This window comes from Trachypithecus francoisi, unplaced genomic scaffold, assembly GCF_009764315.1.
Source record: "Trachypithecus francoisi isolate TF-2019V2 unplaced genomic scaffold, Tfra_2.0 Lachesis_group19, whole genome shotgun sequence".
In the NCBI taxonomy this organism is placed as follows: Eukaryota; Metazoa; Chordata; class Mammalia; order Primates; family Cercopithecidae; genus Trachypithecus; species Trachypithecus francoisi.
In genome coordinates this window covers 32958066-32970931 of record NW_022681464.1, presented here as the reverse complement: position 1 = coordinate 32970931, position 12866 = coordinate 32958066, and the positions used below count along the sequence as shown (strand labels likewise).

At 40.8% G+C, this 12866-nt stretch overlaps 1 protein-coding gene across 4 annotated transcripts in view; it reads left to right on the top strand.

The window, feature by feature from the left end:
• Positions 1 to 12866, top strand: part of RBBP8 (RB binding protein 8, endonuclease) — a 101344-nt gene that overhangs the window by 72361 nt on the left and 16117 nt on the right. For 2 of the 4 annotated variants that reach the window (XM_033178144.1, XM_033178145.1), the window contains exons 15-16: positions 4355 to 4498; positions 10238 to 10307. In XM_033178144.1, coding sequence (XP_033034035.1) covers positions 4355 to 4498; positions 10238 to 10307 — 214 coding nt within the window. The remainder of the gene's footprint in view (positions 1 to 4354; positions 4499 to 10237; positions 10308 to 12866) is intronic. The other 2 variants (XM_033178148.1, XM_033178146.1) reach the window with 2 other exon arrangements.

Sequence of the window (12866 nt, the reverse complement as noted above, 5' to 3'; positions counted from 1 at the left end):
CAGGTTTTTTCCTGCTCTGTTAACTTTATGTTCCTCTTAGGAAAGCTCAGTTTCAGTACGTCAGAAAAAAAAGTCTTTAACCAAAATAATTTCATTTCAGAAAAGATTCATATCTTCAGGGATTTGCAAATGACAGCCAGCTACCAGTTTTGTAAATAAAGTTCTACCGGAGCACAGCCTTATTCATTTCTTTATGTATTGCCCATCGCTGTTTGTTCCATACAGCTGCAAAATTGAGTAGTTGGTGCAGAGACCTTATAGCCCCACAAACCTCAAATAGTTATTTTCTGACCCTTTAAGAAAAAGTTTGCTGATCCCTGGTGTAGACAATTTTTTATAAATGGTATAACAGGAAGTCTTGAGTCCTGTGTTAGAATTAACGTTTGCTAAAGCAATTTGATAAGGAAAGAAAGCAGAAATCTACTGAGAAGTGTTAGTATAGTTTTACAGGTTAACATTCAGAATCCTAGTGCATATGCTGAGTTAATCGCTGTATTCCACCTCTACTGATGAGGCAGTTTGGCCAAATTAGTGGTCTACAGCCCTTTGTAGTGAGAATCTATTAGTTATTCACCCAAAGTCTTGATTTTTCAGAAGAGATGAGAACAATAGGAGGATTTTGGTTAGCACTACCTTAGCAACTTTCCTAACTGTAGGGGCGCATGACAAGAGAACAGCTAGACTAGGAACAGTTGTCATTTATCACCCTTATGTATTGAAGGGCAAGGGTCTGCCACACGGGGAAGCAGTGCTAAAAGCAGAGACATTCCCCAGTGATCATTTGTTAGAAGCCAAATACATTGAGGCTGCGTGTGCATTCCTTATCTTCTGCTGAATTTTCTATAGTCTACCTGCTCAGAGCAAAAAATAAAATAGTCTTGCCCTGGCTTCTTCTGAATCAGCGTATCTGTTGCTGCCTTAAATGCAGTAAATGAAAGAAAATTTTAGTAGTCTTTGCCTTATTTGTTCTTCAATGACACATAACAAACTATATGATGAAGCAGATGGTTACCTAGGTAGAGAAGCCAATACCTATTAAAAGAAAAAACCTTCACAGTAGTTTATTGCCATTTTATGGTTTGTATGACACTAAATAACTTTTCTTAAGAGGATACTTTGCTTTTAAGATTATTTTCTTCCTGGTACTAGCCTCTGATCATGTTTTTCTCATTTTTGTAGAAAAGAGAAAATCTAAAGTATACCTACTTTAAATCTATTCAGAAGACAATAGTTTCTCAAATTTATTTGAAGCAAGTATGATGGGAAAGAGAAATTAGCACTTGGACTAATGAGGAGAAATTATAGAGATAATTTTGGCTAATAAAGTGCTGTGGATACTATTGCTACATAATGAATGAATCACTGGAATAACTCAGAGGATTCAAACAAAAACTTTTCTTATCTTCCTAGTTTCTGTAGCTCAGGAATTCAGGAAAGGCTTGGCTGGTCAGTTCTGTTTCAGGGTCTCATACAGTTGTAGGCAGATGGTGGCTGGAACTGAAACAGCAGAGGGCTGGGCAGCTGGAGAGTGACTTGGCATCTCCTCATTCACTCTGAGGGCTTATTCACATAGGCTCATTTGAGCTTCCTCTTCACGTGGAAGATAAGTTCCCAGAGTTGGCACCCCAACAGAACAAAGCAGAAGCAGGTGGCATTTTTATGACCTCAGAGGTAACATAGTGTCACAAAGATCTGCACAGGCATAAAGTGAAATGAACAGGCCCTCAGTGACACTCAGTGGGAGGAGTGTTGACATCATGTTGTAAGAACAGCACATGGAATGGGAGACGTTATTGAGGTTATATTTAAAAAAAAAAAAAATTTACCCCATAAGGTAAAACTTTTCCAACACTCAGAATTGGTTTAAAATGAAATATACCAATAAAAATTCCATATTACTGCCAGTATTTCAATTCAGAAAATTTTCATGCACCTACTCTGTGTTAGACTTACTAGGTGCTGTGACAGAAAGATCAGCAAGGATATATTCTCTGTCTTCAGGTATTTCACAATCACAAATCAAACAAACAAAAATAAATCAGCAGTTTAACATTTTGCTTTACAAACAGCATACACAGAATGTTCTGAGGATGCCTAGCACAATGCCTGGTGCATAGAAGTTGTATTTTATTTACAGATTTGACCTTCAGCATGCAAAATGTGTAATTATCAGTAAATATCAGCAAAAATTTTGTAGTAGGAAGTGTTTTAGAAACTAGAGATAATGAATAAACAGAACAAAAGTACTTACCTCATGGAACTTACATTCTAATGATAGAAATAAGCAATTATATATATAATAGATGATGGTAAGTCCAGGAGAAAGGTAAAGCAAGTTAAGAGTGAGAGTGCTGCAGGTTGGGAGAGGTGGTACTTACATAGAATAATCTCAGCAGACCTCTTTTCTGTCATATTTGTTAGCCAACTGGTTTTAAACTCTGGTGTTTTTTAAGTGTGATTATGTAATGGGAAATGTTGTTAGATCTGTGAAGATGAATTTATCACTTCCATGTCAAATATGGCATTGAATTCCTAATTTCTAGTAATACTAAACTACCAGATGCTAATGATGATGAAAGAAAATACTTTTTCGCTATTTAATAACAAAAGTAAACATGAGAGGGTAGAGCACAGTGACTCGCACCTGTAATCCCAGCACTTTGGAAGGCCAAGGCGGGCGGATCACTTGAGGTCAGGAGTTTGAGACCAGCCTGGCCAACATGGCGAACCTCTGTCTCTACTAAAAATACAAAAATTAGCCAGGTATAATGGCGCACACCTGTAATCCCAGCTACTTGGGAGGCTGAGGCAGAAGGATTGTTTGAACCTGGGAGGCAGAGGTTGCAGTGAGCCAACATCGTATCCCTGCACTCCAGCCCAGGTGACAGAGTGAGATTCCGTCTCAAAAAAAAAAGCATGAGTAAAGGACATTTAAAGCCATAACATAAAGTCTTTGTAAATGTACAGTAACTACCCAGAGTTGGGAGTTTATTCTTACCTCATACACGAATTACAAGAATTAAACCTCATTATAAGAATCATGATTTAAGAAGTGTCTGTAAACACTTTATTACATACATTACAGTTTGTTACTCACTTAGAGCAACTGAATTAACACTCAGCCTTACAGCTTGCAACTAATATGCTCAGAATCATGTTTAGCATGTGTCCACAAACATTTCACTACATGCGTTACATCTATACACCAAAGGAACACTCTTCACAGCTAGGCCTGCAACCCTCATTGTAATAACCACGCTTTTAAACACTTCATTAATATACATTCTACTTTGTTACTCACTTATATTCACTGAAGTTAGCACTCTTAACAAGACAGCTTACAAGTAACATTCTTAGAACTATTGGCCGGGCGCGGTGGCTCAAGCCTGTAATCCCAGCACTTTGGGAGGCCGAGACGGGCGGATCACGAGGTCAGGAGATCGAGACCCTCCTGGCTAACACAGTGAAACCCCGTCTCTACTAAAAAAACAAAAAACTAGCCGGGCGAGGTGGCGGGCGCCTGTAGTCCCAGCTACGGGAGGCTGAGGCAGGGGAATGGCGTAAACCCGGGAGGCGGAGCTTGCAGTGAGCTGAGATCCGGCCACTGCACTCTAGCCCGGGCGACAGAGCGAGACTCCGTCTCAAAAAAAAAAAAAGAACTATCTTTTGCATATATGTCTACAAGCCTTTCACTACCTATATTACATCTATTCACTGAAAGAAAACTCTTCAAAATAAGGCCTGTAATCCACATTTTTTTTCTTTTCTTAAAACATTTTTTTTTTTTTTTTTTTTTGAGGCAGAGTCTCGCTCTGTCGCCCGGACTGGAGTGCAGTGGCCGGATCTCAGCTCACTGCAAGCTCCGCCTCCCGGGTTTACACCATTCTCCTGCCTCAGCCTCCCGAGGAGCTGGGACTACAGGCGCCCGCCACCTCGCCCGGCTAGTTTTTGTATATTTTTTTAGTAGAGACGGGGTTTCACCGTGTTAGCCAGGATGGTCTGGATCTCCCGACGTCATGATCCGCCCGTCTCGGCCTCCCAAAATGCTGGGATTACAGGCTTGAGCCACTTAAAACATTTTTTAAACTATTAAATTTTATTTTAGGTTTGCAGGTTCATAAAAAGGTTTGTTATATAGATAAACACGTGTCATGGGAACTTGTTGCACATATTATTACATCACAGTTATTAAGCTCAGTACCCAATATATAATCCATATTTTCACAACTATGTTTTAAGAAGTATCTTTAAGGACTGCATTCTGTTACTGTGTGGCAGTTACTACAGTTTCATGATGGTCTATATAGAAAGCAAAAGCTTGCTTGTTGCCCTCAGCCAATGCTCTTTTACATAGATGAAGAAAGAAAAATGAATGATAGCTTGGAAGATATGTTTGATCAGACAACACATGAAGAGTATGAATCCTGTTTGGCAGATAGTTTCTCCCAAGCAGCAGATGAAGAAGAGGAATTGTCTGCTGCCACAAAGAAACCACACAGTAAGATTATTTTCTCTTTAACTATGGCTTCTCAGTTGCAGAATTCAGTAAGTTAAGTTATCAAGCTAATAACAAAGGCTTGATAACATATCAATAATTAAAGTTTCATATTTCTTGTATAACTTTTTTCACCTTTTTTAAATTTTGAGATAATGTCACACTGATAAGAGTTCCAGAAAATTGTTCGGCATTCTTCTGTACCTTGCACTCAACCTCTCCTTATGTTAACGTGTTATATAGCTATAAAATATTTATTAGAACTAAGAAACTAACATTCGTTTGGTATTAGAAATTTCTTTCTAAATACGCATAAAATTGGTAAAATTTTTTAGAAACTTCTGTTAATTATTAAATTAATTGTAATAAAGTAGAAGGAGAAAATTTTGTAGAACATTCAGATCTAGCCAGGCACAGCAGTTCGCACCTGTAATCCCAGCACTTTGGAAGGCCAAGGCAGATGGATTGCTTGAGCTCAGGAGTTCAAGACCAGCCTGGGCAATAAGACAAAACCTCATTTCTACAAAAATTAGCTCGGTATGGTGGCACATATCTAGTCCCAGCTACTTGGGGGCTAGGGCGAGAGGATCGCTTGAACACCCAGAAGGCTGTGGCTGCGTCAGTGAATCACCCACTGCACTACAGCCTGGGCAACAGAGTGAGACCCTGTCTCCAAATAAATAAATAACTATACTACAGCCTGGGCAACAGAGTGAGACCCTGTCTCCAAATAAATAAATAATTATACTACAGCCTGGGCAACAGAGTGAGACCCTGTCTCCAAATAAATAAATAATTATACTACAGCCTGGGCAACAGAGTGAGACCCTGTCTCAAAAAAAAAAAAAATTAATTAAATTCAAAACAGGAAAATTCAGATCTGTTTTCTGCTGTGAATGCTTTATCTTACCAGCCAAAATACCTAATGTAACTATGTGTATTAGTCTTTTTTTTTTTTTTTTTTTTTTGAGACGGAGTCTCGCTCTATCGCCCAGGCTGGAGTGCAGTGGCCGGATCTCAGCTCACTGCAAGCGCCACCTCCCAAGTTTACGCCATTCTCCTGCCTCAGGAGAGTAGCTGGGACTACAGGCGCCCGCCACCTCGCCCGGCTAGTTTTTTGTATTTTTTAGTAGAGACGGGGTTTCACCGTGTTAGCCAGGATGGTCTCGATCTCCTGACCTCGTGATCCACCCGTCTCGGCCTCCCAAAGTGCTGGGATTACAGGCTTGAGCCACCGCACCCGGCCCGTGTATTAGTCTTATTATCTCTTTCATTAGAAGCAGTAATTTTATAATGTAGGATAGCAATCAGAAAAAGAGTAATTGAAAATCTAAGTAGATAATCTGGATTGAAAATTGTAATTTTTGTTATCTCTCTCATTTTTCTCATTGTTATTAAATTGGTCTGAATTTTTAATGTAGTGCAAAGATTGTTTTATGCTGGTTTAAATGAACTTAACGTTCTACTGTGGGACAATCTTGATTATGCTCATGTTTCCATGAGGTTTTTAAAACAGCCCTTAACTCAAAAATGAACGAGACCGAAACCGAAGATAGAGGACAGTAGTGTTTTCTTTGCTTAGTCCATGGCAAAAACTCCATCAAGTAAATTTTGAAATAAAAATTTACAGCTGTTCGTATCCTTCTTCCCCCACGAAGGACCTTTTGCTAATAGGTTTCACTTCAAACAAAAAGAATATTTTTTTGCAAAGATGTACTTATTAATTTCTGTTCCTCGTTTTAAGTTACATTTGACACTGACTATCCCAGAATTTCTTCTCACTTACCTTTTCTGATGATGCTGCATCGTTCTTTTTATTTATCACATCTTCTTTCCTAGAATATCCCCAAGACTCTTTCTTCGTCACAACTTGTTTTCTCTCACAGCTTTTATTAGCCCTACCTCTGAAAATGATTCCAAATCTGCATCTCTAGGTTTGACTTCTCTGATGAATCCCAGTCTTGCATTTCTGAGTACTGTGAGATACTTTTGTCTCTTCAGCTTAAACATAACATGTCTAAGCCAATTTCCATTTACTTCCTACCAAAAAATCTTCAGATGTTTTTATTTTTCCCAGTCACCCAGGCATATAATTTAGGATTTGTTATGTATTTGTTTTATTTTCTCAACCCAGTTACTACCTTACATGTGCTTTCTCACATAACCCTTAACTATCTACTTGCTTAACATTTAACTCTCTGCTTGCTTAATGTCTGTTTTCCTCACTGTAATGTAAACTCCATGAAGACAGGAGACCTGCTCTCTCTTGTTACAAATTGTATGTCTGGAACTTCGCACAATGCTCAGTAAATTTTGATTCTTTGAATAGATGCTGGCGTTTAGCTATTTTGAGTCTAGACATCTTAGGAGTCAGGTCCCAAGTTATGAGCTCTAGTTTTTAATCTTTGTCACCAATTTTCTGATAAAATCTTTAATCTGTTTATTCTCTAGTTATAACTTACCTTAAAGATGCATTATAAAAATCAACAGGATTGGTGGCAATGTTAATTAGTATAGCCATTTTAGAAAATAGTATGAAGATTCCTCAAAAATCTAAAAATGGCCGAGGCGGGTGGATCACGAGGTCAGGAGATTGAGACCATCCTGGCTAACATGGTGAAACCCTGTCTCTACTGAAAAAAACAAAAAAATTAAGCGGGTGTGGTGGCAGGCATCTGTAGTACCAGCTACTCGGGAGGCTGAGGCAGGAGAATGGCGTGAACCAAGGAGGTGGAACTTGCAGTGAGCCAAGATCACGCCACTGTGCTCCACCCTGGGCAACAAAGCGAGACTCCGTCTCAAAAAAAAAAAAAAAAAACCTAAAAATGGAGCTATCATAGATCCAGCAGTCCCACTATTGGGTGTGTATTCAAAGGAAAGGAAATCAGTATGTTAAAGAGATACCTGCACTCAACGTTTATTGCAGCACTGTTCAGAATAGCCAAGATACGGAATCAGCCTAAGTGTCTATTTACAGATAAATAGTTAAAGAAAACTATATATATAGATATATATGTATAGATACATATATACACACACACATATACATACACACACAAAAATACTATTTTTTTTTTTTTTTTTTTTTTTTTTGAGACGGAGTCTTGCTCTGCCACCCAGGCTGGAGTGCAGTGGCCGGATCTCAGCTCACTGCAAGCTCCGCCTCCCGGGTTACGCCATTCTCCTGCCTCAGCCTCCCGAGTAGCTGGGACTACAGGCGCCCGCCTCGTCGCCCGGCTAGTTTTTTTTTGTATTTTTTAAGTAGAGACAGGGTTTCACCGTATTAGCCAGGATGGTCTCGATCTCCTGACCTCGTGATCCGCCCGTCTCGGCCTCCCAAAGTGCTGGGATTACAGGCTTGAGCCACCGTGCCCGGCCACAAAAATACTATTTAGCCACTAAAAAGAACAAAATTCTGTCATATGTGCAAACATCGATGAGTTTGGACAGCATCATATTAGGTGAAATAAGCCAGGCACAGAAAGATAAATACCACATGTTCTTATTCGTATGTGGAATCTAAAAAAGTTGATCTCATAGAAGTAGAGAGTAGAATAGTGGTTACTAGAGATGGGGAAGACTGGGATAGCCAAAGGTGGATTAATTAATAGAAAAATATAGCTAGCCAAGCAAGGTGGCAGGCACCCATGGTCCCAGCTACCCAAGAGGCTGAGGCAGGAGGATAGCTTGAGCCTTGGAGTTCTTGGAGTAGTGCTGTATTGGAGTTCTGGGGTATGATCCATATTAAGTTTAGCATCAATATGGTGACCTCTTAGAAGCAGGAGACCACTAAGTTGCTTAAGGAGCAGTGAACTGGCCCACTTCAAAAATGGAGCAGGTCGAAACTTGCATGCTGATCAGTAGTAGTACAGTGCCTGTGAATTGCCCCTGCACTCCAGCCTGGGCAACATAGCAAGACCTGATCTCTAAGAAAAATAAATAAGGGAGCCTGGCACAGTGGCTCATGCCTATAATCCCAGCATTTTGGGAGGCTGAGGCAGGTGGATCACAATCAGGAGATCGAGACCATCCTGGCTAACATGGTGAAACCCCGTCTCTACTAAAAATACAAAAAATTAGCCGAGCGTGGTGGCGTGCACATGTAGTCCCAGCTACTCGGGAGGCTGAGGCAGGAGAATCTCTTGAACCTGGGAGGTGGAAGTTGCAGTGAGCCTAGATCGTGCCACTGCACTCCAACCTGGGCAACAGAGCAAGACTGTCTCCAAAAAACAGAAAAATAAACAAAATGCTAAATAGAATAAGTTGTAGTGTTCAATAGCACTATATGGTGACTGTAATTAACAACAATATATTATATGTTCTCAGATAGCTAAAAGCACAGATTTTGAATGTTCCCAACACAAAGAAATGACAAACAAATGTTTGAGGTGACAGATATGCTAATTATCCTAATTTGTCATTACACATTGTGTACATAGAGTATCACACTCTATAAAGATGTATAATTATGTGTAATTTTTTAAATTTTTTTGAGATGGAATCTTGCTCTGTTGCCAGGCTGGAGTGCAGTGACACAATCTCAGCTCACTGCAATCTCCAACTCCCTGGTTCAAGCGATTCTCCTGCCTCAGCCTCCCGAGTAGCTGGGATTACAGGCGCCCATCACCACGCCCAGCTAATTTTTGTATTTTTAGTAAAGACAGGGTTTCACCATGTTGGCCAGGCTGGTCTAGAACTCCTGACCTCAGGTGATCCACCCACCTCAGCCTCCCAAAGTGCTGAGATTACAGGTATGAGCAACTGCACCCAGCCAAAATTAATATTGAAAGCTGTCTTTTCGTTGTCGTTTCTTGTCAGATGATAATAGTGGGCATCTGAATATCTCTTTTAAACTCTGAAATACTTTCTGAGATAATGACTTTTAGCTGTCTAGTAATTTTGAGGTAAATGAAACAGCGCCCGCTTCATTGTGCAGATGCAAAAGAAAGAAAAAAGTAGTTACAGAGGCCGGGCGCAGTGGCTCACGCCTGTAATCCCAACACTTTGGGAGGCCAAGGCGGGCGGATCATGAGGTCAGGAGATTGAGTTTATCCTGGCTAACATGGTGAAACCCCGTCTCTACTGAAAACACAAAAAATGGCCGGTGCGGTGGCTCAAGCCTGTAATCCCAGCACTTTGGGAGGCCGAGACGGGCGGATCACGAGGTCAGGAAATCAAGACCATCCTGGCTAACACGGTGAAACCCCGTCTCTACTAAAAAAAATACAAAAAATTAGCCGGGCGAGATGGCGGGCGCCTGTAGTCCCAGCTATTCGGGAGGCTGAGGCGAGAGAATGGCGTGAACCCGGGAGGCGGAGCTTGCAGTGAGCTGAGATCCAGCCACAGCACTCCAGCCTGGGCGACAGAGCGAGACTCCGTCTCAAAAAAAAAAAAAAAAAAAAAAAGAAAACAAAAAATTAGCCAGGCATGGTGGTGGGCACCTGTAGTCCCAGCTACTTGGGAGGCTGAGGCAGGAGAATGGCGTAAACCCGGGAGGTGGAGCTTGCAGTGAGCTGAGATCCTGCCACTGTACTCCAGCCTAGGTGACAGAGCAAAGACTCCGTCTCAAAAAAAAAAAAAAAAGTAGTTACATAGTTACAGAAAATTTAAATGAGTTGCTCAGAGGCCTAGAGTATGAAACCCAATGAAAATGGAAGTTTGAGTACATGTCATTTTCTTCCAAGCTAATTATTTCTCATTAAGTTATACATTTAGTTTGTAATGTGCATGTTTTATTTATAGTTCATGGTGATAAACAAGACAAAGTCAAGCAGAAAGCATTTGTGGAGCCGTATTTTAAAGATAATGAAAGGTAAGTTGGTTTTTATTTATACCAGCAATGTGACTGGAAGTACAATAGAGCTGTCTTTTATTTCTCTCTCTCTCTTTTTTTTTTTTTTTTTTTTTTTTTGAGACAGGGTCTTGGTCTGTCATCCAGGCTAGAGTACAATGGCTTCATCTCAGCTCACTGCAACCTCCGCCTCCTAGGCTCAAGCAATACTCCCACCTCAGCCTCCTGAGTATCTGGGACTACAGGCACATACTACCACACCCGGCTAATTATTTTTTGTAGAGACAGGGTTTCACCACTTTGCCAAGACTAATCTTGAACTCTTGGGCTCAAGCCATCCATCTGCCTCGGCCTCTCAAAGTGCTGGGATTACAGGCTTGAGTCACCACACCTGGCCAATAGAGCTGTCTTTGTCAGAGTATCTCTAAACTTGTAAATAGCTACTTTGGTTAAGTTAAAATTATTTACTTTATGGTCATAAAAAAAGACTCAAGCATAAAAATGACAAATTTTACAAATAAGAAAATTTTTACCACCATCACCTTTTTTTTGGCAGTCATAATAGTGATTTTCTCTGCTTTATTTTTCTTGTGTGTGTGTGTGTGTGTGTGTGTGTGTGTATTTTTTTTTTTTTTTTTTTTTGAGACAGAGTTTCACTCTGTCGCCCAGGCTGGAGTACAGTGGCACAATCTCTGCCCACTGCAACCTCTGTCTCCTGGGTTCAAGTGATTCTCCTGCCTTGGTCTCCCAAGTAGCTTGGATTACAGGTGCCCGCCACCAGGCCTGGATAATTTGTGTATTTTTATTAGAGATGGGGTTTCACCATGTTGGCCAGGCTGGTCTTGAACTCTTGACCTCAGGTGATCCACCTGCCTCAGCCTCCCAAACTAATGGGATTACAGGCATGAGCCACCACACCCAGCCTGTTTTATTATTTTTTTAAAAATCGTCTTTTTATTCTTATTTTCAACTTGGGGCATTTATTAAATTGTACAAGTTTTATGTAGTATAAGACTTTAGGTAGGCCAGGCACGGTGGCTCACGCCTGTTATCCCAGAAGTTCTGGGAGGCCAAGGTGGGGGGATCACAAGGTCGGGAGGTCGAGACCATCCTGGCTAACTTGGTGAAACCCTGTCTCTACTAAAAATACAAAAAATTGGCCGGGCGCAGTGGCTCAAGCCTGTAATCCCAGCACTTTGGGAGGCCGAGACGGGCGGATCACGAGGTCAGGAGATCGAGACTATCCTGGCTAACATAGTGAAACCCCGTCTCTACTAAAAAATACAAAAAATTGGCCGGGCGCAGTGGCTCAAGCCTGTAATCCCAGCACTTTGGGAGGCCGAGACGGGCGGATCACGAGGTCAGGAGATCGAGACTATCCTGGCTAACATAGTGAAACCCCGTCTCTACTAAAAAATACAAAAAACTAGCCAGGCGAGGTGGCGGGCGCTTGTAGTCCCAGCTACTCGGGAGGCTGAGGCAGGAGAATGGCGTAAACCCGGGAGGCGGAGCTTGCAGTGAGCTGAGATCTGGCCACTGCACTCCAGCCTGGGTGGCAGAGCGAGACTCCGCCTCAAAAAAAAAAAAAACAAAAATACAAAAAATTAGCTGGGCGTGGTAGTGGGCACCTATAGTCCCCACTACTCAGGAGGCAGGAGAATGGCGTGAACTTGGGAGGTGGAGGTTGCAGTGTGCCAAGACTTAGTAAAATAGGTAGTAAGACTTAGGTTTATTATGCTTCAGAATTACTTTATGAGGATTTTTGAATCTTTAAAATCAAAACAAACCTTTTTGTTTTGCATCATTTTTGTTTTGGTTTGGTTTTGGGTTTTTTTGTTTTGTTTTGTTTTGTTTTGTTTGTTTTTGAGATGGAGTTTCACTCTTGTTGCCCAGTCTGGAGTGCAATGGCGTGATCTCATCTCACTGCAACCTCTGCCTCCTGGATTCAAGCAATTCTCCTGCCTCAGCCTCCCAAGTAGCTGGGATTACAGGTGGCCGCCACCATGCCTGGCTAATTTTTGTATTTTTAGTAGAGACGGGGTTTCACCGTGTTGATTAGGTTGGTTCGAACTTGTCACTTAAGGTAATCCACCCACATGGGCCTCCCAAAGTCTTGGGATTATAGGCGTGAACCATCTCGCCTGACCCTAAGCATCTTGATTTAACCATAATTTGACTTTCTGCCTTTCACAAAGATTGCAAATTCTGTTACTTACAGTCACCTACTATTTGTTCTTAAAGCAAATTGAAGACATAGTAATTCATTTAAAAAAATTGTTATTTTTTTCTTTAAGTTAGGATGTTGGTAAATTGAGTTAGTAAGGTTATTCCTTTTATTTTTATTTCCATTGAGAATTTAGAAATCTAACAGGCCAAGATTTTTTTTATTCCTGTGAGACTCTTAAAGAACTGTCATTTTGTTAAATGCTTAATTCTTGTTTTTTAGTTACCAGTTTTCCAAACAAATGGTACTCTAGCATCCCAAATGTGACTAGTTTGTTTTTTGTTTAGGTGTCATTATATACTCATCAATTGAAGTATATTTGATGGGTTGTAATCCATTGCAGTCATTATCTTTTT